This window comes from Anolis sagrei, chromosome Y, assembly GCF_037176765.1.
Source record: "Anolis sagrei isolate rAnoSag1 chromosome Y, rAnoSag1.mat, whole genome shotgun sequence".
NCBI classification, from domain to species: domain Eukaryota; kingdom Metazoa; phylum Chordata; class Lepidosauria; order Squamata; family Dactyloidae; genus Anolis; species Anolis sagrei.
The window spans coordinates 63225803-63252951 of NC_090035.1; the positions used below are offsets into that span (position 1 = coordinate 63225803).

General features: G+C 42.4%; 1 protein-coding gene across 1 annotated transcript in view; it reads right to left on the minus strand.

Moving 5' to 3' along the window:
• LOC132780617 (IgGFc-binding protein-like) overlaps positions 1–25814 on the minus strand; it is a 39734-nt gene extending 13920 nt beyond the window's left edge. The window contains 10 exon segments of the mRNA XM_067462401.1: positions 5603–6176; positions 7258–7586; positions 9236–9377; positions 11062–11261; positions 14656–15235; positions 16032–16621; positions 18094–18658; positions 20481–21082; positions 22675–23167; positions 25497–25814. Coding sequence (XP_067318502.1) covers positions 5603–6176; positions 7258–7586; positions 9236–9377; positions 11062–11261; positions 14656–15235; positions 16032–16621; positions 18094–18658; positions 20481–21082; positions 22675–23167; positions 25497–25814 — 4393 coding nt within the window.
• Between the last annotated feature and the right edge of the window lie 1335 nt (positions 25815–27149).

Consider the following 27149-nt stretch of genomic DNA (forward strand, 5'->3'; position numbering starts at 1 on the left):
ATTGACATCATTCCCTGGTATGGATTCCTAGTTCAGAAGACATTGCACCTTTAGTCTTTGTCAAAGCAGATATATAAGGGATAAATTTGCTACTGCTGTAAGTATTTATAAGTATATATAAGCAGAAAAATTTTGGAAGGACATAAATGATGTTATACGGATGATTCTACAAATTAAAATCTCAAGAGATCCAGAATACTTTCTATTAGGAATGTTAGAGACAGAAGAAGATAAGAATAAAGAGTTATTGTTTTATTTTCTGACTACAGCAGTGAGAATAGTATATACCAGAGACTGGAGACTAAAAGAGATGCCCAAAAGAGAAGAATGGTTGAATAAAATACTAGAGATTATGAACATGGATAAACTTACCTATCGGTTTTCACTAAACCAAGGCTTACCAAAGAAAGAAACCAAGTGGGATCCAGTAAAGGATTATTTTAGACAGTTGAAAATAGAGCTTATATGCTAAAAAGATTCAATCGTAAGAACAAAGAATACGGAGGGGAAATAGACTATTCATAAGATAACACTTTCTAGAGGAAGATCACACGACCGACGGAAGGAAGAAGGAGGTAACAGTTTTTTGTTTGTTTGTTTCCTTTTCTTTTTTCTTTTCTTTTCTTTTTTATATTTCCTACTTTACTATATATGATATTGTTCTCCCACTTTCAATGTTTTCTATTATTCTCTTTTACATTTCCTACTTTACTATATATGATTTTGTTCTCCCACTTTCAATGTTACAATATCTACTTTTTTACTTTAAACAAAACCCTAATATTATATATATATATATATGTTGTTGTTCATTCGTTCAGTCGTCTCCGACTCTTCGTGACCTCATGGACCAGCCTACGCCAGAGCTCCCTGTCAGCCGTTACCACCCCCAGCTCCCTCAAGGTCAGTCCAGTCACTTCAAGGATGCCATCCATCCATCTTGCCCTTGGTCGGCCCCTCTTCCTTTTGCCTTCCACTTTCCCCAGCATCATTGTCTTCTCTAGGCTTTCCTGTCTCCTCATGATGTGGCCACCAAGTACTTCAGCTTTGTCTCTAGTATCTTTCCCTCCAGTGAGCAGTCGGGCTTTATTTCCTGGAGGATGGACTGGTTGGATCTTCTCGCAGTCCAAGGCACTCTCAGCACTTTCCTCCAACACCACAGCTCAAAAGCATCGATCTTCCTTCGCTCAGCCTTCCCTAAGGTCCAGCTCTCACATCCGTAAGTGACTACAGGGAATACCATGGCTTTGACTAGGCGGATCTTTGTTGCCAGTCTGATGTCTCTACTCTTCACTATTTTATCGAGACTGGACATTGCTCTCCTCCCAAGAAGTAAGCGTCTTCTGATTTCCTGGCTACAGTCTGCATCTGCAGTAATCTTTGCACCTAGAAATACAAAGTCTGTCACGGCCTCCACGGTTTCTCCCTCTATTTTCCAGTTGTCAATCATTCTTGTTGCCATAATCTTGGTTTTTTTGATGTTTAGCTGCAACCCGGCTTTTGCGCTTTCTTCTTTCACCTTGATTAGAAGGCTCCTCAGCTCCTCCTCGCTTTCGGCCATCAGAGTGGTGTCATCTGCATATCTGAGGTTGTTAATGTTTCTTCCAGCAATTTTCACCCCAGCTTTGCATTCATCCAGCCCCGCACATCGCATGATGTGTTCTGCATACAAGTTATAAAGGTTGGGTGAGAGTATGCAGCCTTGCCGTACGCCTTTCCCAATCTTGAACCAGTCTGTTGTTCCGTGGTCAGTTCTGACTGTTGCTACTTGGTCCTTGTACAGATTCCTCAGGAGAGAGACAAGGTGGTTTGGTATGCCCATCCCACCAAGAACTTGCCACAATTTATTATGATCCACACAGTCAAAGGCTTTAGAATAGTCAATGAAGCAGAAGTAGATGTTTTTCTGAAACTCCCTGCCTTTCTCCATTATCCAGCGGATATTGGCAATCTGGTCTCTCGTTCATCTGCCTTTTCTAAACCCAGCTTGAACATCTGGCAACTCTTGCTCCATGTATTGCTGGAGTCTTCCTTGCAGGATCTTGAGCATTACCTTACTGGCATGAGAAATAAGGGCCACTGTACGGAAGTTGGAGCAGTCTTTCGCATTTCCCTTTTTTTGGTATGGGGATATAAGTTGATTTTTTCCAGTCTGATGGCCATTCTTGTGTTTTCCATATTTGCTGGCAAATGGCATGCATCACCTTGACAGCATCATCTTTTAAGATTTTAAACAGTTCAGTTGGGATCCCGTCGTCTCCTGCTGCCTTGTTGTTAGCAATGCTTCTTAAGGCCCATTCAACCTCACTCCTCAGGATGTCTGGTTCTAATTCATTCACCACACCGTCAAAGCTATCCTCGATATTGTTATCCTTCCTATACAGATCTTCTGTATAGTCTCGCCACCTTCTCTTGATCTCTTCAGCTTCTGTTAGGTCCTTGCCATCTTTGTTTCTTATCATACCATTTTTTGCCTGAAATTTACCTCCAATGTTTCTAATTTTCTGGAAGAGGTCTCTTGTCCTTCCTATTCTGTTGTCTTCTTCCACTTCCATGCATTGCTTATTTAAAAATAGTTCCTTATCTCTTCTGGCTAACCTCTGGAATTGCGCATTTAACTGGGCATATCTCCCCTTTTCACTGTTTCCTTTTGCTTTCCTCCTTTCTTGGGCTACTTCCAGTGTCTCAGCAGACAACCATTTTGCCTTCTTCGTTTTCTTTTTCTTTGGAACGTACTTTGTTGCCGCCTCCTGAACAATGTCGCGGACTTCTGTCCATAGTTCTTCTGGGACTCTGTTTACTAAATCTAGTCCTTCAAATCTGTTCTTCACTTCCACTGTATATTTGCTAGGAATGTTAGTGAGATCATATCTAACTGGTCTGTGTATTTTCCCTGATCTCTTTAGTTTTATTCTAAATTGGGCAATAAGAAGTTCGTGATCTGAGCTACAGTCAGCCCCAGGTCTTGTTTTCACCGACTGGATGGATGTCCGCCACCTTTGGCTGCAAAAGATGTAGTCAATCTGATTTCGGTGTTGACCATCTGGTGAAGTCCATGTGTAAAGCCGTCTTTTAGGTTGTTGGAAGAGAGTATTCGTTATGCACAGCGAGTTTTCCTGGCAAAATTCTATCAGCCTGCGTCCTGCTTCATTTTGTTCTCCCAGACCATGCTTGCCTGTGATCCCAGTTGTCATTTGACTTCCCACCTTTGCATTCCAGTCTCCTGTAATGAAAATAATGTCTCTTTTTGGTGTATTATCCAGTAGGTCCTGCAGATCCTCATAGAACTGATCTACTTCTGCTTCTTCAGCAGCTGTGGTTGGGGCGTATATTTGGATCACTGTGATGTTGAAAGGCTTTCCTTGCACTCGAATTGAGATCATTCTGTCATTTTTTGGGTTGTATCCAAGCACCGCTTTAGCGAATTTCTTATTAATTATGAAGGCTACTCCATTTCTTCGATGTTCCTCTTGTCCGCAGTAGTAGATCTGGTGGTCATCTGATGTGAAGTGGCCCATTCCAGTCCATTTCAGTTCGCTGACCCCCAGAATGTGTATCTTTAGTCTTGACATCTCACCAATAACAACATTCAATTTGCCCTGGCTCATAGATCTTACATTCCAGGTTCCTATGGTGTGTTGATCTTTAGAGCATCGGATTCGTCGTTCGCCTCCAGTACCGTCGGCCGCTAGCCTTCCTTTCGGCTTTGAGCTAGCTGCGTCATCACATCTGGGGCTAGTTGAACTTATCCTCTGCTCCTCCCCAGTAGCATTTTGGCCATCTTCCGACCTGGGAGTCCCATCTTCCAATGGCATACCGACATATCTCGGGTTGTACTGGTCCATTTAGTTTTCTTGGCAAGGATACTGGAGTGGTTTGCCATTGCCTTCCCCAGGGATCACGCTTGGTCTGACCTCTCTGCCACGACCGTCCCGTCTTGGGTGTCCCTTCACGGTTTCGCTCATGACATCATTGAGGTGCTCAAGCTCCAGCGCCCCGACAAGGCGGTGATCCTTTGCTGGAGATATATATATATATATGGGATGAATTTGCTACTACTGTAAGTTTTTATCCAATGAGTGAAATCACAGTTGTGCTTGATGTCATGGTTGCCAGCTGTAGAGTTTTTAAATCATAGCATTTATCTCTGCCCTGCATGCACACCATGTATAAAGCCATATGAATTTACATGGCAATTACATGATTAAAATAATGGCCCTGAGCACTGGAAAGGGACAGGAAATTGAAACAAAGGGGCATAAAGTAAGCATTCCCATGGTAATGATATAGTTTATGGGGTGGGGGTTGCTCATTTACCTTCTGTCCACCCGTGCTCTGGGGTTTTGTAAAGTGTGTCAACACTAGGGCTGTCCTGAAAAGCACTTGCCATGTTTCGGTCTCAGATTTGAGCCTTGCATAGGACATACTTATTATAGACTTTCTTGTGAGTTTTTTTGTTTCTGACTTGATGCACACTACAGTGCATATTGAATCATAGAATCATAGAGTTGGAAGAGACCTCGTGGGCCATCCAGTCCAACCACCTGCCAAGAAGCAGGAAAATTGCATTCAAAGCATCCCTGACAGGTGGACATCCAGCCTCTGTTTAAAAGCCTCCAAAGAAGGAGCCTCCACCACACTCCGGGGCAGAGAATTCCACTGCTGAACAGCTCTCACAGCCAGGAAGTTCTTCCTAATGTTCAGGTGGAGTCTCCTTTCTTTCCCGTAGTTTGAAGCCAGTGTATCACGTCCTACTCTCCAGGGAAGCAGAAAACAAGCTTGCTCCCTCCTCCTTATGACTTCCCTTCACATATTTATACATGGCCCTCATCATGTCTCCTCTCAGCCTCCTCTTCTGCAGGCTAAACATGCCCAGCTCTTTATATTATATTGGTGGTTTACATCTTTTGGACACTGTATTCTTGAGCCAGCTTTGATCTGCATTATATGGACTGTGTACATGGAGGGGAAGAGAGCAAAAGAAAAAAGTGACACAGAAGATCGTGTCCATGTGAAACTAGTACAGGATGAAAATATTTGAGGGCGACAGAAGAGAAAAACCAGTGAGAAAGAAAGGCAGTATGAAAACAAGAGAAATAGCAGTGTAACTGGAACAGCATAGGGCAAAGCTGGATGTCCTTACTGACATTACGTGTATACAGAAACATTCGCATCTGATACAAGAACTGTAGGCTATGATCTTGTCATCCAAATTACAATAAAGCTATTGTCTAATTCAGTGGTTTCCAACCTTTTTTTTTACCAGGGGCCACTTGATCAGAGACCACATTGACCAGAGACCACTCTGACCAGAGACCACTTTGACCAGGGTCCGCTCTCCAACATTAGAACCAAAAGGGTTACGAATCAGTTTTTGGACAACTTTAGATTCAGTTCAGTTATTAGGAGTGCTGATTCATAAAATTGCATTGGATAGAACACATCAGCTCTAGTTTCTGATACAGAACATGTACCATCCAGTAGTCACCATCTCTTTGCCCACAGAAAATCATATTTAACCATCTAGACCCATGGACCCTTATTTAGGTTTCATGGCCCACAGGTTGGGACCCACTGGTCTACATGGAGAAAGAACACTCACCACATCCAGAGGGTGTCCTCCAATCATATATGGTGGCACCCGCTTTTCTGCAGGTCTTAGCATAAGCCTCCAAGGCCTGGCAGAGGATGTTCTGGGCTCCTCCATTTAGGCACACATCATAAATGCAACTATCAAAGAAGTCATCTGGATTGACTATGGAGTGACATTCTCTGAAGGGTCCTTCTGAAGTTTTGCTGATCAGTCCACAATAGCCTTCATCGCCATACAAGTCTCTCTTGCTGTCATCACATGTTGGGCAATTACTTTGACAGTAATCCCTGCAGAAAGGGTCCCGGTCCTTCACTTTCCAGCTGCTGGCCCAGCTTACAATGGAGGGAGCCTTGGTCCCATTGAGAAAGGTCATGTCATCTCCTGGGTTTTGATTGAAGTTTCCGCAGAGCCCACACATGGCTCCATAATAACTGCTGGGAAGAGTGATTACCAGATGCCAGTTCCAGTCATATGTAACTTGGAGTCCAAAATACGTCTCAAGAACTGCATTGGAACCACTCTGGTAAAGCCTGATCTTCCCATCCTCAAGATTCAGTGGCAGGCTCACAATTGCATCATTTATCTTGGGAAATGAAGAATGAAAACAAAACAGATAAATAATTATTATTTTGGTTTTCAAAGAATTGCACAGCTGTATCAACAGCCCCATGTTACCATGAGCTTAGGAAAGAGGAACAGCTAAGCAAGCACAGGAAAAACCAGCTCTAGGGGAAACAGCGCTAGCATAATGTAAGATGAAGCTGTTTAGAAGGGTTTTTGGGGTGGAATAGATTTCCAAAAGGGGAGAAAGTTTCTTGACATCTGCACCCCCATTGCTTAATATTTAATATTGATTTTAGCTATTATCACAATTTTATGATGAGCAGGTACCTAGACAACTCTAGTCTGCTCCTCTAGACTACAGTGCTAGACCTCTTCCTCAAAAAATTCTAATTTCCTCACCAAACTACAGATTCTAAGATTTTGTAGGATGGAGCCATGATAATTGTTTGTGGGGATGTGAAGTGTCAACAATGAATTCGTTGTGTTGTCGAAGGCTTTCATGGCCAGAATCACTGGGTTGTTGTACTTTTTTGGGCTGTATGGCCATGGTCCAGAAGCATTCTCTCCTGACATTTCGCCCACATCAATGGCAGGCCTCCTTAGAGTTGTGAGGTCAGTTGGAAACTAGGCAAGTGAGGTTTATATATCTGTGGAGTGTCTGCTTGAGAACTCTTGCCTGCTTGAGGCAAGTGTGAATGTTGCAATTGGCCACCTTGATTAGCACTTAATGGCCTTGTACCTTCAAAGACTGGCTGCTTCCTGTCTGGGGGAATCCTTTGTTAGAAGGTGTTAGCTGGCCTTGATTGTTTCATGTCTGGAATTCCCCTGTTTTTTTTAGTGTTGCCAACTAGCACCTCCCAACAAAGGATCCCCCCAGACAAGAGTTCTTTCTCCCACCCTGGACATTCCACAGATATATAAACCTTACTTGCCAAGTTTCTAACAGACCGCACAACCAATGAGGTTGCCTGCCATAGATGTGGGTGAAATGTCAGGAGAGAATGCTTCTGGAACATGGCCATACCACCCAAACTCACAGCAATCTAATGAATTCATTTATACACCGGAGGGGTCTTTTATCATATGACCAGCTGACATACCCTGACTTTTCCAATTTCCTGCTTGTAGATGGAGATCTTATATCCATGCAGATAGATGTGGGCCAGACGCACATAGGATACCGCCTGGCTGCCCCTATTGTCATTCTTCTCATCGATAGAGAAAGGCACTAGTGAAGAGTCATTTCCACAGTATTTGGCAATGGTGTAAGAACAAGTGCCCTGGAAATCAAACTTCAGCCCATCAAATGTACTATAATGCGGGTCTCCCCAACCCCAGCAGGTTCCTGTGAAGTCCGGGACACATTGGGCTTCACCATCCTTAACTTTGCATGTTTCTTTTTCTCGGCATGGCAAAGCTTTACACGGATCTGAAATGGAAGGAAAACACAAAAGTGAATGCTAGATGTAAAGACAGGGTGTGTTTTAAACAGATTTGAACCAATAGGTACATCCATGTATCAGTGCTAATTGTAATGAGAACGGATGAGAAACCATGTACTGCCAAGTGGTACTCAGGTATTCTCAAAATGGGGCAGCAAATGACATGTTGTGACTATTGAGAAGCCTATAATGGCCTGTGTTGGTATGAAGCAGTTATATAATCAATTTTTTCCAGGTTATGTATTAGAACTAAGTTTAGAGTGGCTTTTGAAGCTTGAGGAGCGGTCACAATTCCTGTACTACAAGTTCTGACTTCACCAATTGTTGGATTTGTGTGCATCCAAGTCATTCCTGACTTAAAGGTAAAGGTAAAGGTTTTGCCTTGACATTAAGTCTAGTTGTGTCTGACTCTGGGGGATGGTGCTCAATTAAATTTCTAAGCTGAAGAGTCAGCATTGTCCATAGATTGTCCAAATTCATGTGGCCGGCATGACTGCATAGAGCTCTGTTACCTTCCCTCCAGAGCGATTCCTATTGATCTACTCACATTTGCATGTTTTCGAACTGCTAGGTTGGCAGAAGCTGCGGCTAACAACGGGACTCATCCCGCTCCCCAGATTTGAACCGGCCACCTTTCAGTCAGCAAGTTCAGCAGCTCAGTGGTTTAACCCACTGTGCCACCGGGAACTTCCACTCCTGACTTAAGGCACCTTAAAGAGACCCCATCACAATGGCTTCTAGCAAGATTTGTTTGTCATTGTGTTCCTGACTTTGACCATGTATAGATTATCTAATAATATATATGAGGACCGATAGATTCTTTATTGGCACTTTTTTTTACTGCTGAGATCAAATACTGCTGTTTTATCTGCAGCAATTGCTGTATTTTATTGTTTTGACCAGGGGATACTATGAATGTATGATGTTTGTTGATTGTTTATTGTCTGTGTATATGCTTTGTTTTGCACTTGTATTTTGCATGTCACACCTTGAATGTTTTGTACGCTGCCCCGTGCTTCTGGCAGGTGGTGGCAGGACATAAATAAAAGATTATTGTTGTTGTTATTGTTGTTATTTGTAACACAACAAGATGAGTCAACAGCAGACACTCTGCTGGCTGTTGTATTGGATCACACATCGGACACTTCCCAAGTGTCTAGGACTGTGTGATGTATCAGCAAACAATGCATGCAGATCCCAGTAAGGTGGCTTTTTGCAGCTGGCAAATGGTAATTGTGTCAGCGCCGATTGTGTTTAAGTGCAGGCCAAGGTCTTTAGGCACTGTACTCAGTGTTGTTGTTGTTGTTGTTGTTATTATTATTATTATTATTCCTCTGTGTCTGAGAGAATGCCACTTGCCCAAGGTCACCTAATGAGTTTCAGTCTCCAGTGTTGTAGTCCAATGCTCAAACCACCAAACCATGCTGGAAATATAAGATTCTGCAGAAGAAAGTTGGTATCAATAATAAAGAGAACCATAGCCATTCATTGTGTTCTCAGTGATAGACCTTGAGTGGAACAGGGTGGTCTATTCGCCAAGCATAAATATTAGAATATGCACCTTAAACATATAGCTATCTGGTTAAGATTTTAACTCAATTTTTAGCAATCAATGTGCTTGAAATAATCTGTTTACCCTTATTGATGCAACTCAGGACTCCATTGTGGATCTTGCAGGTCTCACCGGTGCCACATGTGTGGGATTCACAGGTTACCCCCCATCCTGGAATGCAAGTGCAGATGTCCTGGCATGCATTCAGAAGAACCTTCTCATTTGGCTGGTAGGAAATTTAACATAATGAAAAGTTGGGGCAATAATACTGGAACAAATAATGTGTACATTTATCAATAAACAATGCTTTTGACACAAAATAAATAAATACAAATAAATAAACAAAGGCATTCGTAAATTAATGTGAATGTTTTATGTTCAGATTTTACATCATTATATAATTTTTGTTTGATTATGCTTGGTTCAATTTACTGATGTTAGATCCTAATGTTGTTTTCATATGTGGGGTTTTTCTGGGATTATAATGTTGGTACTTGTTGTTTTATGGAGGGATTAAATGTTTGCTGATGTATGTTGGAATCCGCCCTGAGTCCCCCTGGGGAGATAGGATGGAATATAAATAAAGTTTTATATTATTATTATTTTGGTACGATATTGAAAATGAACAATTTCTCATTTGATGCACCTTTTGTAGCAAGAAGAATTTACTAAGTAGGGATTCTCCCTCTTCTATATTTCAAAGATAAGACCTAAGGCATTTTAAGATACATAGAAAAATGCCAGACAAAACCCCTAACACGGCATTTCTCGACCTGGGGGTCGGGATCCCTGGGGGGTCATGAGGGGGTTTCAGAGGGGTCACCAAAGACTATCAGAAAACATATATTTCTGATGGTCTTAGGAACCTCTTTGGCAGAGAAGGCTGAAGATCTCTCTGCCTGTCCTTCTCCTACTTTTTGGAAACAGACAGCAAATCTTCCCACCAAAAGCCCCTCTTCACTATGATTGGCCAGCCTCTCAGCCAAGGGGGGTGGAGGTGCTTCTGAGACTCCAAGTGAGGAGGGGAAAGCAGATGTGCTCAGCTCACGGCAGCGTGGTGCACTTGTGTGAGTAAGGTAGAGTGTGTGAGGCTGTGCCAGTGAGTCCCTTCAAGGCATGGTGGCTCTGTGTGGAAAGTTTGTCCCAATTCTATCATTGGTGGAGTTCAGAATGCTCTTTGACTGTAGGTGAACTATAAATCCCAGCAACTACAACTCCCAAATGTCAAGATCTATTTTCCCCAAACTCCACCAGTATTCACATTTTGGCATATTGAGTATTTGTGCCAAGTTTGGCCCAGATCTATCATTGCTTGACTCCACAGGGCTCTCTGGATGCAGGTGAACTACAACTCTAAGACTAATGGTCAATGCCCACCAAACCCTTCCAGCATTTTCTGTTGGTCATGGGAGTTCTGTGTGCTAAGTTTGGTTCAATTCCATCATAGGTGGAGTTCAGAATGCTCTTTGATTGTAGGTGAACTATAAATCCCAGCAACTACAACTCCCAAATGACAAAATCAATCCCCCACAAACCCCACCAGTATTCAAATTTGGGTGTTTTCCGGTATAAATGCCAAATTTAGTTCAGTGAATGAAAATACATCCAGCATATCAGATATTTACATTTCAATTCATAGCAGTAGCAAAATTACAGTTATGAAATAGCAACAAAAATAATTTTATGGTTGGGGGTCACAACAACACGAGGAACTGTATTAAGGGGTCACAGCATTAGGAAGGTTGAGAATCACTGCCCTGAGAAATGTTGAGGATACTATCAGTTTCTTGTATTTTGGGGCTGAAAAAAACATAAAGCCAATAAATAAAGCCTAATTCATAAATAAGGTAATAGGGCCCTTTTCCAGAAGGGATGTTTGAGTAAAATACAGGTCAGAAGTCTCAGCCTACCTTGTAGTAGCGGCCATTGTGGAAACACCCACAGCTTTCTGCACGGACACAGCTCAAGCCATCGAAGAAGAAGCCTTCATCACACTGGCAGCCCTCTGCACAGGTCTCTGGACACGGTTGGCGGTCTGTGATCTTGGCACAGCTGGTGGAGCAGACATCGGCACATACCTCATAGTGGCTGTTGGCGGGACAGCTCAGAGCTAGGTTAAGAGAGTGAAACCCAAATGAGATTTTTTTCCAATAAATGTTTTTGCTATTTCAGATGGAATAAAAAGATGTGTGTATGTGTTTGTGTGTATAGGTCTACTCTAGATGGTAATAATAATAATAATAATAATAATAATCTATATCTATAAATTTCCTCCTGGCGTCCAACGAGGAAACAAAACTCTAAAACCCCTCCACAAAACTCTACCAAAATTGCCATGCCCCAAGAACAACCCACTAGGTACAAACTAATCCACTCAGAAAACAAAACCGCACAACAACAACCACAAAAAACGGCAGAACAACTGAGCATGCGCACTGGCGCAAACTCCCCGGCGCGCGCACACACACATGGCCCCTCACACACACCCCCGCGCGGCACACACACGCGCGCGCGCGCCCTGTCCTCCACTCAAAAAAACCCCCAAAGAAACAGCAGACACCCCAAAAATCCACACAAGGGAAGAGCTACCGTTACAGCATTGAGAGCCAAGTGCGTGCGAGCTTCCTCGCTCACGGCAGCATACTCGGGAGCCTATCCCGCACACATGGCCACACACATACACACAACTTCGCCTTCCCCTTGCTCTTTGCTTTTTTCTTTTAAAGGTGAGGCAAGCAGGCGCAAAAGAGGCATTTCTTCCTGACGGTTGTGTGTGAGTGAGAGAGGGAGGAAGGAAACTCCCTGCAAGGCTTGCAAGCCCTCCTCCTTTCTCCCTTCAGGCAGCTTCCTCTCCTTCTCATTCCTCCTCCTCCTGCCTCTTTCCTTCTCTCCCTCGCTCCTTCCCCTTGAACTTCCCAGGCGATCTCCATGGCGCCATGACCCCTTCCCCTTCACCTTCCTCCTTGCATGCTGTGGCAACGGAGGAAAGAGAGAAAGGAAGAAGGGGGGAAAGAAAGAAGGAAGCATGGGAAAGAGGGGAGAGCGCGCCTTGCACAGCCCGGGGGGGTAGAGAGAGAGAGGGAGAGGTAGAGAGAGAGGTAGACGGAGAGGGAGAGGTAGAGAGAGAGGTAGAGAGAGGGGGAGAGGTAGAGAGAGAGAGAGAGAGAGAGAGAAAGAGAGGTAGAGAGAGAGAGGTACAGAGAGAGAGAGAGGTAGAGAAAGAGAGGTAGAGAGAGAGGTACAGAGAGAGAGAGAGAGGTAGAGAAAGAGAGGTAGAGAGAGAGAGGTACAGAGAGAGAGAGAGGTAGAGAAAGAGAGGTAGAGAGAGAGAGGTGGGGGGGGGAGAGAGACGGCGTTTTCCATAGACACCTCCAAAGTCATGTGGCCACTGGCATGACTGCATGGAGCGCCCTTACCTTCCTGCCAGAGTGGTATCTATTGCTCTACTCACATTTCCATGTTTTTGAACTGCTGTATGAATTGAAAATCATTCTATCTATCTATCTTTTACAACTTGACAACATACACATGTTGGCAGAGCAACAGTGGCCGCATATGGGTGTGTGGAGTTGTGAAAATATAGTGGAATTAATGCACATGCAAGATCATCCCCACAATAACCCCTCAAGACATCCACGCCACCAGAGCCACTTATTTCCCGCGTGACTGTGTGTATTTGAGGGGAGAGTTGAGGAAATATAGTAAAATTAACATCCATGTAGGTATTCTCCACAACTTCCTTTCAACATAGACATTGCCATATTATCCACACCCATATGTGTATGCGCGTGTGTGTGCATGCACTATATCTCCTCCCAAAGAAAGGAGACAAAGAGGGAGGGAAGGTTGGCCACAGCAACGCGTGGCGGGTACAGCTAGTAATAATAATAATCTTTATTTATACCCCACCACCATCTCCCGAAAGGGGACTCGGGGCGGCTAACATGAGGCCAAGCTCAAAAATAATACACAAAATAAAAGAAAAAATACATCACAACAAAATATATGAAGCAACAAAATGAAATAAACAGTGCAGAACAATATAATAGAAATCAAATACAAAGAGCAGGCCAAAGGTGCAAGATAAAATGTTAAAATGTTAAAACGTTAAAACCCTGGGTGAGATAGCAATAGAAAAAAAATATTAACAATGTGTTTATAATATTGACTTTATTGTATTACCTCGAACCCTAATTCCAATAATGCAAATAGAAAGGAAGTTATAATCTTTTATCAGTGTCACAAGCTAAGTAAATTGTGGTTTATGACCGCAGTAGCCTCTATGACCTAAGCTATATTGCAGGTGGGGAAATGTTTCCATGTAATAACAAAGCATATGCTCTAAATTCCTAACCATTCGCTTTTATTACACCCACTATGCACATACCAGAAGTTGTACAAAGTTGGAAAAGAAAAAAAAGTCCTCTCCTTGTCACAAAGTCAAAAAGGCCCTTATGTAAGTCTAACTGGAGAATGCAAAAAGTTATGTGAGTTGGGAGCTTCTAAGTCACTGGGGATGGGTTGTTGTAGGTTTTTTTCGGGCTAAATGGCCATGTTCTAGAGGCATTTTCTCCTGACGTTTCACCTGCATCTGTCACAAGCAACCTCAGAGGCATCCTCACTTCACTACCTCTGAGGATGCTTGCCATAGATGCAGGCGAAATGTCAGGAGAAAATGCCTCTAGAACATGGCCATTTAGCCCAAAAAACCTACAACAACCCAGTGATTCCAGCCATGAAATCCTTCGACAATTCACAGGGGATGGATTCATGCCAAACTGTAGTATAGGCTTCAAATGAGTGGTAATATGGACTTCCTCAAAATGAGTTAAGTATCCTAGATAGTTCAAAGTAAATAAACCAGTTTGCTTTGAGTCCTAGGTTTGGGGTGTCTGCATTTCTGGAAGATTCATCAGTCTTTATTTTGAAGATCAAAACATAGATGGGAAAACATTTCTTTACTTCCCCCAACCTTATGACATGAATACTTTAAAAAAGCGGACTCCCTAATTCAGAGCTTTCCATACATTTCAGGTTGGTGACACACTTTCTAGATATGCATCATTTCACTGTGCCATGGTAATCCAGTTTTACTAGCAAATTAGAGATTAAACTAACTCCTTATATGAGATGCAGGCATATTAATTGTAATATGTGAATTTTGCCAAACTGTAAGCCACTCCGAGTCCCCCGTGGAGTGAGATAGAGTAGGATAGAAATAAAGTAAACAAACAAACAAACAAATGTTTGGGGACAAAACATATTTCAGGAAAACCTTTCATTTATATACATTTTAAAATATTATGTATTGCTTACTTCACGAAGACTCAGAGATTTCTCATTACCTTCGTGTGACACATCTACACATTGCAGCCAACACACTAATGTGTCATGACACATAGTTTGGAAAGCTCTGGCCTAAATATTAGAATGTAAGGTCAGGTAATAATCCTGTTTCATTTCTCATCCTATGCATACCCCAGTGCACAGTCTCCAGTACTCACCACAAAATGATGAATTCCTCCAGGACTCAACGGAGACACCTGCCTCTTGGCAGGCAGAAACATAGCTCTGGATACTTTGGCACAAGACTGGCCTGTCTCCATTGCCCACGCAAAGATCATAAATGCAGTCACTGAAGTACACGCTAGGGTCCACCTTGCTGTGGCAGGCTCTAAAGGGGCCATCTGATGCTGTGAGGATGCCACAGTAGTTGTGCTGCTTGAAAACTTGCTTCTTCCTTTCCTCGCAGGTGGGGCAGTCACTTCCTGAGCATCCATCTGAGCAGGCTCCAGTTGCCCCTGGGACCGAAACCTTCCAAGCAACCCCAAAAGCAGCTGCATTGGAGGCTTTGCTGCCATCAGGGAGCAGAAATTCATCATCTTTCTGCCCATTGTAGTTCCCACATAGGCCTTGCACCTGGCCCTGGTAAGTGCTTGGGATAGTGACTGTCACATGGTAAACCAAGTCATAGCTCACAGTGAGGCCAAAGTCAGTTTTCATCAGGACTTTAGTGCCATGTTGATAGACTCTGAGCTTCTCAGAAGCAATTGTAATAGGAAGTGGCTGGAATATACCATTCACCTAAGGGAAAGAAGATGACAATTTTCTTGTTGCACAGAATATTGGCTTTGTTGGGGGGGTGGGGCGTGGAGGGGTTGAAGCAAAGGATTGAGGAGAAGGTAAAAGTGGGGGATGGCCAAAAAAGGCAAAAGAAGACCACTTTTGGGATGTCATCCCATGAGCAGTGGGGAAGTGGGGAAACGCTGGAGGAAAGCTGAGGGAATTATCATTCCCTTTCCTCCATTCCTTTCCATCAAGTTCTGTCTTCTGGAATGGCCAGCATCCCACATCTTTTCCCCATCAAGGTCCATCTTCTCCCCAATTTCACCCGTTTGGAGTTGAGTAACACCTGACTTCTCAAAAGGTATTCTTGGCTCAGTTTATCTACACTTCCAAAACGGAGTTATACTGAGTCCCATCAGAAATGGTCTTGCACTATATGGTGGCCTCCATGAAATTCCATTTTGGCAGTGCAGAGAAACAGAGAGAAGGAACAGAGAACACTGCGTCCGATGAAAAAGGGGGGAAAAGTATGGTAATTATAGTTATGTATATTTTTTTAAAAAAATGAAAAGAAAAAAAACATTTTAAAAAACTGTAGAGGGCAGATGGTTTTGGGTAGCTGTTCCCATCAGAGCAGAGAAAATCTAAGAATGGGCTTTATATTTTCAGTTGTCTGCTTGATGGAGAAGAGAGTCCTTTGCAATATTATTTAATTACAATGTCCAATTTAATGGGTGAACCAAGACAATACCAGAGAAAGAAGTAAGATCCTAAAGATCTAAGGGCTGACATTTCCACATTGCATAAGACTCACCTTAATCTGTCCCCGTGTGTTTTGCATTAACGTAAGTACAATCCCATAGACCTTGACAGAGACCATCTTGGTAACCGAGACCTTCCCATTCCCCCAAGGCTCATTCTCCACATTAACACTGAAGGAAGTCAAGGCACGGATGTCTTTTTTGGTCTCAGCTAAAGTATATGTGCAAGTGCCCTGGAAATCAAAGGCCAGGCCATCAAATGAAAGGTAGTGAGGGTCACCAGAGGCAGAACAGGTGGCATTGCCAACAGGGTAGCATTTACGGATGCCACCTGACAGCCTACATTCCTCATTGGGACCGCAGGAGACTGCTGAACATGTAACGGTCCCCCCAGCTTGGCAAGTGCAGCACTCTTGGCATGTTGGGTAGAAAGACTCTCTTGCTGAATAATAGCGACCTTGATAGAAACAGCCACATTGTGATAGAGCGACGCAACTATCGCCACTCAGTGCAAAGTTCTCATCACACACACAGGCTTCCCGACACTCAGCCGAACAAGGGACTTGGACGTAGAAGCTGCCACAAGTCTGGCCACAGTCCCGAGCGCAGAGTTCATAGTGGGAATTTGGAGCACAAGAAAGACCTGCCGGATTGGAAGGAAAGGGAAATGAAAAAAGTGATAAGTACTTGGCTAGATAAAAGCTCTAGAATGACATCCTAATAGGACTTGAAAGCTCTACATAGTCGGTTTGAAGATCTTTTAGCTGGCAGCTGCATCAACCACTCCCTAATGCATCCATGCCCAGGGAAATAAATACATGTTTCCTTTCTTTTCAGTGGTGATATCATCTCACACAATTTATGAACCCATGAACCTGCATGATCCCTTAGATCTTCAGGGGAGGCCCTCCTCTCGCTCCTGCCTTGTGGGGACGAGGGAGAGGGCCTTCTCCATGGTGGCCCCTCAGCTCTGGAACTCGCTCTCCAGGGAGATTAGGCAAGCACCCACCCTTGCAGCCTTTAGGAAAAGTTTAAAAACCTGCCTTTTCAGTGTGCTTTTGAAGAAAGAATAAGTAATTTCCATGCCAGGTCCTGTCCCAGTGCCAGTTTGTCTTTCTGATGCACTTTATCTCACCCATTAGTGGAGATTAACCCGAGTTCTCTCACCAGACACGGTATTCTATCTTTCTTTCTTTCTTTCTTTCTTTCTATCTATCTATCTATCTATCTATCTATCATCTATCTATCTATCTATCTATCTATCTATCTATCTCACCCATGGGTTTTACAATTTTACCCTTTGCATCTGGCCTAGTTTGCCCTTATTTAATTCTTCTATCATTTAATACTTTGTTTTATTATGTTATTGTCACTATGTTATTATATTATTATGTTATTGTTAAGCATTTTTATTTGATGTTACCGTCTGTTTTGTATGCATTTTATTTTGCCTTATTGTAATTGCTTGAGCTTGGCCTCATGTTAGCCGCCCTGAGTCCCTTTGGGGAGATGGTGGCGGGGTATAAATAAAGTTTTATTATTATTTATTACTAGCAGTCCCCTGCCATGCATTGCTGTGGCTCAGTCTGTGTATATGTGTTTTGTGTGTGTATATATGAGTATATGTGTGCATACATATTTGTGTATATGTGTGTATATATGTGTGTTAGCATACATATGTGGTTTGTGCATGCGTTGTAATGTTTTTTTTTAATTTTTGGCTTTTTACGTCTCTTTCGCTGTGTTTTTTCAGTGTTTTTATGAGTGATGGTCACTCGTTGGCCTGATAGGTGTCTTGTGTCCAACTTTGATGTCAATTTGTCCAGTGGTTTTTGAGTTATGTTAATCCCACAAACAAACATTACATTTGTATTGATATAGATTATTTATTTATTAAAACCCTATGCTCTTTTGAATTTGATGAGTCTAATACTGAATGCTTAGCATGGAGATAAAATGAGTTCTTTCATCAGGCATCTTCAAGCCAGACTATGGTTGCTTACAGATCTCATTTAACATAGCATACGAAAACACTGTTGCTTTCCTTTCCATTTTAGTCTCCCTTTGCTTGTGATTAGGCCACCCAAAAAGGTGGCTCTGGATAGATGTACTTACTGCAGAAGGTGTCAGATCTCCACTCATAAATAGTCACCCCTGCAGCTTGGCAGGCTGCTGCGTAGCTTGCAATAAGCTGGCAGATGACACTTTGCTGGCCATCAAAGAAGCAATAATCATACACACAGTCTTGGAAGTATCCTTCTGGATCAATCTTGTTATGGCACTCTCTGAATGGGCCTTTCTGGGCCAGGATAAGCCCACAGCCCGTATTGAGTTTCCGCTGGTGGTCCTCGATGGTTGAAAGCCCAGAGCATTCTCCTTTGTCCACTTCCGTGCAGCCCGGTATCTCCTGTACTTTCCAACTCTGACCAAAGGCCGGTGCATTTGAAGTGACACTTCCATCCTTCATGGTCATATCATCGTTTTTGTTGCCATTGAAATTGCCACAGAGGCCACAAAGGGAACCAGCATAAGTACTGGGCACCATCACAGTGACACGGCTTTGCCAGTCAAAAGTGACTGTCAGATGGAATTCTGTCGTAACCACTGCTTCTTGTCCTTTTCTATACACTAATATTTGGTTTTCAATGCTGTATGGTAGACTGGTCAGCAAACCATTGATCTAAGACCATTGGGGGGGGGGGGGGAAGAAACGTTCAAATGATAGAAGCATCCTTGTAATGCACGGTTTCACCAGAGCAAAAAAGAAAACAGTAAGAAACACCAAAAAGATACACATACAGACTTTCATACCCAGAAAAGCATAAAGTGTCTTCTCAAATATATTTGCATATTGATCTACCATCTCATCACACAAGGGGTTTGGGGTGCCTTATGACACTGGAACTCCTCTTCAGAGACAGATCCAGTCAAACTCCATTACATGACGCAGGCTGTGTGGCCTGCCTCATTGATGGCCGAAGTGGCGAGGAAGCATTGCAAGTCACTTCCTTGCCAACCACAATAAGGGAATTGCCTTTTGGAGCTACCTGCAGTTTTTGGCCTCCCCCCCCCCCCCCGGGGTCTGATGAGGGAAATGCCAATGTAGCTATTTATTTAATTATTTATTGACCATACTTACATTCTGCCTTTCTCACTCTGGAAGGGGACTCAAGGCAGTCTTACAACAGGCAGCAATTTGATGCCATACATACAAGTGTCAAATAAATAATTACAATTACAAAAACCAAACAACTTAAACAAGAATTATTAAAACATCAATTAAATTAAAACATCAGTTCAAATCATGCCATCCAAAACATAATCTAGGGCTGCATAAATGGATTAAACCCTTATGCCAGTAGGATTAATGACCAACATGTTGGAGTTTCTAATCCGGGGAGAGTGTGGATGAGCTCCCTCTGTCAGCTCTAGTTTCCCAAGAGGTGACATGAGAGAAGCCTCCTATACGGATGATAAAACATCCAAACATCTGGATGTCCTCAGGCAACATCCTTACAGAAGGCCAATTCTCTCACACCAGAAGCTACTTGCAGTTTCTCAAGTTGCTCCTGACACGGAAAAAACAAAAACAAAACCTTATTGCACTGCATCAAAAGCAGGGTCCCACAACCACATCTTAATTTTTTTCCTGAATGTCAGGAAAGTTGAGGCTAATCTAATCTTGTTAGGGAGGGAGTTCAACAGATGAGGGGCCACCAATGAGAAGGCCCTGTCTCTCATCCCCATCAGTCACGCCTGCGAAGGAGGTGGGATCGAAAGCAGGCTGTCCCCAGACAATCTTAACGTCTGAAATGGTTCACAGAGGGAGATACACTGCCACACTTTTCCCTGTCTGATGAGGGAAGGGATAGGGTGCCAATGTGCCCAGAAGCCCCCATGTGATGGGGAAAAGAGAGAGATTGTGCAGGTCAATGCGGGGTACCATGCGCACCTTCCATTTTGCCAGTGATTGCCAATAAATCGGGGGGGGGGGGGGATCAGTATGATGAGGTCCCTAGAGTTACAGATTGCTATGGCTTTTTCCAAATGCAAATACAGCAATATTTGGCCTTTACCTGCTTTTCTGAAACCAACAATGCAACAGTTCCTTATCATAAATCAATAAAGCAAGGTAGTTTTACTATTTCTTTTAAAAGCTTTGATCAAATATAGAGTCCCCAGTGGGGAGATGGTGGTGGAGTATAAATAAAGATTATTATTATTATTATTATTATTATTATGAAAGTATTGGTTTAAAAAAACCTTAGTAATAAAACAACTCATACCAGTGTTCTCCATGTAATCCAGTAAAGAAATGTTTACTTCCACATCTTACATTTCTGAAGGTTATTTGAGCTAGATTAGAAACATCAGTGCTTTAGGTCAGTATAGAATAATATATAATGATATGATGCAAAATGTAGGACCAGAACAAGACACCATGCTGAAATATTTCAAAAGCTAACCAGCCCCTGCAAAGGGATCATGCCCAAAATACTCACCTTAACCTTTCCAGGGTATTCTCTGCTAATTGTAATGGCAGTCCCATTGATATGGATCTCCACAAGCCGTGAATAGGACACAGACTGGCTGCCTCGGTGGTCATTTTGGACAAGAACTTGAAAATCCATAAGGTCTTTCCTTTTTTCACACAATCCAACCAACTGGTACATGCAGGTGCCCTGGAAATCAAACCTCTTGCCATCAAAACTAAGGTAGTGAGGGTCTCCTGAAGCAGAGCAGGTTCCAAAACTGGTGGGGTAGCAATTCTGAATGCCCCCTTCTACCCTGCATTGCTCCCCAGTCTTGCAACCTCCTTGTTGGCATTTCACTTGCTTAGTCTGTGGATCACAGGTGCAGTGTCTTGTACATGTGCTATCTGCCCAGAATTGCTCACCAGGAGAGAAGAGCTTGCCCTCAAATACACACCCACAAGCAGACTTGTGGATGCATCTTCCAGATTCCAAGACAAAGCCTGTATTGCACTCACAGGTCTCCACACAAGGCAGTGAGGAACAGTTCTTGGGACCAGCTGGATCATTGCAAGTAGCTGGGCATGGCGGTCCACAGGCCTTGTACTGACTGTTCTCAGGGCAAGGTAGAGCTGTCAGAGATAAGAGACAAGAATCCATGAGAAAAGGACATGGCACTTCTATGATACAGTATGTTTTGCTAGTACAATGGCCATGGCAGACCACGCCTTAGTCACATCCAGCTTGGATTACTGCAATGCTCTCTATGTGGGGCTAACTGGAGTGCCGTATCGTGAGAGGATGAATCCCATGCTGTGACAGCTCCACTGGCTGCCGGTCCACTTCCAGGCTAAATACAAAGTGCTGGTCGTTACCTATAAAGCCCTAAACTACGAGGGTTGAATGAAAAGTAATGCCTCCACCTTCGTAACTCCTCAACAGATGGAAGTACTGGTACGCGGCAGGTACTGGCTTGTTCAGTAGATTCTCCTCTACAGTTCCATTTTTGCAGGAAGCCTTACCATTGAACGGTTGTGTTGTTAAAGTGCAAAGTATGGAACCCTGCACAGACGGTCGGTCAATGCGCATTGACCGACCATCTGCGCAGGGTTCCATACTTTGCACTTTAACAACACAACCATTTAATACCTTCTAGGATTGTCTACTCACTCCATTTCTCTCCAAATACCCATCCTAGTTATATGTCACCTTGTCATGCTCAGTATTTTAAAATTTTGTAGTTTAAAGCCATTGTTCCGCATCCTAGTCTCCAGGGAAGCAGAAAACAAGTTCGCTCCCTCCTCTCTATGACTCCCTCTCACATATTTATACATGGCTATCATGTTTCCTCTCAGACTTCTCTTCTTCAAGCTAAACATACCCAGCTCTTTAAGCCACTCCTCATAGGGCTTGTTCTCCATACCCTTGATCATTTTAGTCGCTCTCCTCTGAACACATTCCAGCTTGTCAATATCTCTCTTCAATTGTGGTGCCCAGAATTGGACACAATATTCCCGGTGTGGTCTAACCAAGGCAGAACAACTTCCAAACTCAAGGTCAATGCCCACCAGATCCTTCCAGTTTTTTTCTCTTGGTCATGGGAGTTCTGTGTGCCAAGTTTGGTTCAGTTCCATTATTAGTGGAGTTCAGAATGCTCTTTGATTGTAGGTTAACTATAAATCCCAGCAACTGCAACTCCCAAATGACAAAATTAATAGCCCCGAACCCAACCAGTATTTAATTGTGGGTGTATTGGGTATTTGTGCCAAATTTTGTCCAGAGAATAAAAACACATCAGATATTCATGTAGCCAAGAAAAATATCCTACCTAGGAGAAGCCTATGGGGCCCCTTCCACACTGCCATATAATCCAGATTGTCAAAGCAGATAGAATAGAGTAGAATATAATAACTTTACTGTGTTTTGTACAATGAAATTTAATGCTTCCCCCAACACATCACAAAAACAACACCCATCCCTAAATTATATGAGTCTACACTCCTATATAATCCAGTTCAAGGCATATAATCTGGATTTTATATGGCAGTGTAGAAGGGGCCCAGATCACACTATGTCTGGTGATATAATATAATACATTTTGGATAAAATATGTGCTCTGTGCTCATCCTCCAAGAATACTCACAGCAACCAGTGGGTTTTCTCCAGTCAGAAATAGCAATTCCTTCTCTCTGACAAGTTTCTGCATAGTTTTTCAGAGCCTCACATAGGACTTCCTTGAGGCCGTCATTCAAGCAGACGTCATAAACACAGTTTTCCAAAAAGATCTCAGGGTTAATCACAGAATGGCACTGGCTGAATGGGCCATTCCCTCCTTTGGTGATCCAGCCACAGAACGGTTCAGCTTTATACTTGTTGGTCATTTCTGAGGAACACGTTTTGCATTCGCCGCGGCAGTCATCCCAGCAGAACCGGTCCCCATCCTCCACCTTCCAGCTCTGCCCAAACTCCACAGGACTGGAAACCAAGGCTCCATTTGGAGAAGTGAAGTCATCAGCAGGGTTTTCATTGTAGTTACCACAAAGGCCGCACACACTTTCTGAAAAACTACTGGAAATCTTTACCACCAGATAGCTGTTCCAGTCATAAGAGACTTTCAGTGAGAAATCAGTCTCAACAAAGACAGAGCCCCCACTCTGGTAGAGACGGAGTTTTCCTTCTTTCAAGGAGATAGGGAGCCGGGAACGCTGGCTATTCACCTGCAAGACAAAGGTCAAGCACAACAAATGGCTTAAGGTAGTTTATGCTCCACTGAGGCAGGCAGAGTGAGAGTAGAGCTATTTTGAATTGCTGTACAATTCGGTTAAAACAGTTAAAACTATTTGACAAACCACATCCCCATTTACAAACTGGCTCAGGCACTGCGGTCTGCGGAGGAAGCTCTGCTCTTGGTCCCACCCCATATTCAAGCACGGCTGGTGGGAAAGAGAGAGGGGGCCTTCTTCGTGATTGCTCTGCTTCTGGAACTCCCTCTCCAAAGAGGTAAAAATGGCCTCCACACTCCTCTCATTTAAAAAACAACTGAAAACACACTTACATGCTTTAGCTTATGGAGAGGAGGAAGACTAGAACATCATGTATTATACCTTTAACTGGAAACAGGCTGACCTACCCTGGTTTGTTGAGCTGCAGCCCTTATTAAATAATTGTAAAGTATTTTAGCTTTATTAGATCATTATTATGTGGGTGTATGTTTAATTGATTTGGATTGATTATGTTCTATTTAATTATTTATATATCTTGGTTTTTTTTTTTGTTATAAGTTCTTATATTGTTTTGTTTATTAGTTTTAGTTTGTTTATTGATTACTGGCCCTAAATAGTTTGGGTCCAGGTTAATTGACTAATCGCTCCTCCCTATACAGACCATCCTGTGCACTGCGGTCAGCGGAGGAGGACCTCCTCTTGGTCCCACCCCCATCACAAGCTCGGATGGTGGGAACAAGAGAGGGATCCTTCTCCATGATCACACCCCGTATGTGGAACTCCTTCCCTAAAGAAATAAAAATGCCCCCCATCCTCTTCTCCTTTAAGAAACTTCTGAAAACACATTTATGCACTTTGGCATATGGAGAGGAGGATTAGGACATTCTAACCCATTGGCACGCTGGCTAACCCACTTGTATTTTATGGCTGCTACGATACATCTTAAATGAATACTGGTGTTAGCCATTTTAATGTAATTGTATAATAATTTATTTTAAGGTATATGTTATAATGTTTTACTCATGTTTTAGTTTTCTATGCCTTATTGGATTGTTTTTTATTATTTTCATCTCAATGCACAATTCTTTGTTGTAAGTTTACTGTTGTTTCTGTGCATTATCATATATTATTTTGAGGTGGGTTTGTATTCATTTGAGGCACTGGATGTTTGCCTTTTGTTTTGTGTCTGTAAACCACTCTGAGCCCCTTCAGGGAAAGAGTGCAGACTAGAAATACATCATCATCATCATAATCTTTGGCACTGAATGTTTGCCATTTTTCTGTTGGAAACTGCCCTGAGTCCCCTTGAGGAGACAGGACAGATTACAAATAAATTATTATTATTATTATTATTATTATTATTATTATTATTATAAAAAACAAAAATATAAGATAGAGTGATTTGTCATGGATGTGCTGATTGTCATAAAAAAGATTCAGAAGTTCTATCAAAGCTCTTTTGTCTTAGGAAACACTCCATATATATTGCCCAAATATTACTTTCTAAATTTACTTCTGACTGCTTACCGTTTACAGCATGCTTAATTACCTTCTCATTTGAATGTCAGATGGGCTTACAATTCAAAGTCACATTTTAGCACCGCACTATGATCTTTAGATTGAGCATTTTTAAAAATAAAATATCTTTCTATATGGCCAAGTTTCTGCATCTTTTCCACAGTATTAACTTTGATTGTTGGATTATGTAATTTTAATGTTTGTAATGTTTATATTGATATGTTGTAATTCCATGTTTATGATTTAATTGATAATAGTATGTTATCATGATGTTCAGTTTCTGTATGTGAGGCATTAAATTTTTCCATAATTATGTTGGAAACTGCTTTGAGTCTGCCACTGGGGTGAGAAAAGCGGTATACAAGTGAAGTAAAGAAAGAAAGAAATCTCTCTCAAAGTGTAGCCAGAAAGAATATTGCCTTATGGTAGAAAACCTAATCTAGTGTTCTGTTTCTATTCGAATCTTGACTCCCTTTTCTAAAGAAAGTCTGAGTCCAATAGTTCGTCCCAGCTGGAAATGTGAAAAATTTAGATAAACCCAATCGAATAAGTACGTCTATTTTGCTTCAAACAACAAATGGATTCGGTCCTTAGTGTTGATGACTCACACATCAAACGAAAGTACTTGCTAACATATCAGAATTGTACACCCCACATTAGGAGCTTTCAGTATCATGTCGTTCCCATTATGAATTGTGAGAAAAGTTATGTATGATATGTAAACAAATCAATCATGAAGCAAATGGAGCATATATGTTTGGGCAAGCAAGAGTAAAAAAAGAACAAGACTGTCTTGTAGTCTTACCCGAACAAGTCCAACCTCATTTCTTGCAACTGAGAGGGTGATGTTATAGGCAGTTACTGTCACTGAACCAACATAGGAAACCCGGGTATTTCCCCTGTTTTCATTCTTGGCCTCAACGCTGAAGATAGGAAGAGTTGCATCATGGCTACATGTCTTAGCGATGGTGTAGGTACAGGTGCCCATGAAGTCAAATCTCTTTCCATCAAAGGTTTGATAATGGGGGTCTCCCTGAGCCCAGCAGATGGCTTCAGACTCTGCCACACACACAGCGTTTCCTTCTACGACCTTACACTGCTCCTTCTTCCTGCAGTTGACCATGCTGCAAGGTGACACTGGTTTGCCTAGAACAAAACAATTCCTATATTTCAGTAAAAGCAAGAACAATAAGTGTCCATCAGAGGGAATGCCTCCAAAATGAAATCTATGAAAAAAATAAGGAGAGGTACATTTCAGGATGTGAAAACAATGGCCTTTAACATTAAACATTTGGTCCTTTTTCTTCATAGAGTTCATTACATGGTCTTCAGCATTATTTGTTTTCTTTTTAGCCATAATGAGGCCTTTGAGATCCACATCTACTAGAGAAGTCAAAGTCAGCTTTAGAATATTTTAGATATTTTGGTGATCACAGGCAGAGAATTTACTAAAGAAAACTTTTGAAAAAACAAACAAACTTTGTCATCTGGGCCGAGCTCTAGCACAGCTGGTAAAACACCAGCAATTATAAGATCTACCAAACAAAAGGTTGCCAGTTCGAAGCCCCGGGTCGGCGTGAATGTCAGCCCAGCTTACTGTTGACCGAAGCAGTTTGAAAACAGCTTGAGCTGTAATTAGAGAAATTAGGTACCGCTAAAACAAGCAGGGGAGGTATTTTATGACACCATAAAGAAAAAGATTAGAAAAATGCCCAGTGACCAAAAGGAAGAAGGAAGTCCTGATGGTTCTTCATCACAGAGGATGGTGCGACAGCACCCCCCCCCCCCCCCATGGCTGGATTCGAGCACAACCTTCCAAGCGACCAAAAAAGCTGGGTTTTGACACAACATACCTTCTTTCTGTTCGGTCTGTCTCTGTATTGTCTATCCAAAATGGCTTTGAATGTTTGCCATGTTTGTGTACTGTGATCCACCCTGAATCCCCTTGGGGAGATAGGGTAGAATATAAATAAAGTATTATTATTATTATTATTATTATTATTATTATCTCATTGACAGAGGAAAATAAGTACCTCTTATTGTTGTTGTTTTTGTTGTATGTCTTTAATTTGTTTCCAACTTGCAGTGACTATAAGATGGAGCTTTCTGAGGCTGAGAGTATATTATTAATATACTCACCGAGTGGGTTTCCATGGCTGAGCAGGGAATCAAATTCTGGTCTTTAGAGTCATACTCCAACACTTAGACCACTACATCATACTTACTTCTCTGTTTGATATAGCCAAAAGTGAGGCACACATTAGATTCAATGGCCTGTTAGAATCATGTACATAAACACTCCTATGCCCCTCCGTCAGGCTGAGGCTAGAGAACTTGCCAGACTCAGTCTGATGGAGGGGCATGCATTGCTTTCCCAACAGGTCTCATTTGCAAGTTCTTCAAAACTTTCCCCCAGGGCCCTTCCACACAACCTATATCCCAGAATATCAAGGCAGAA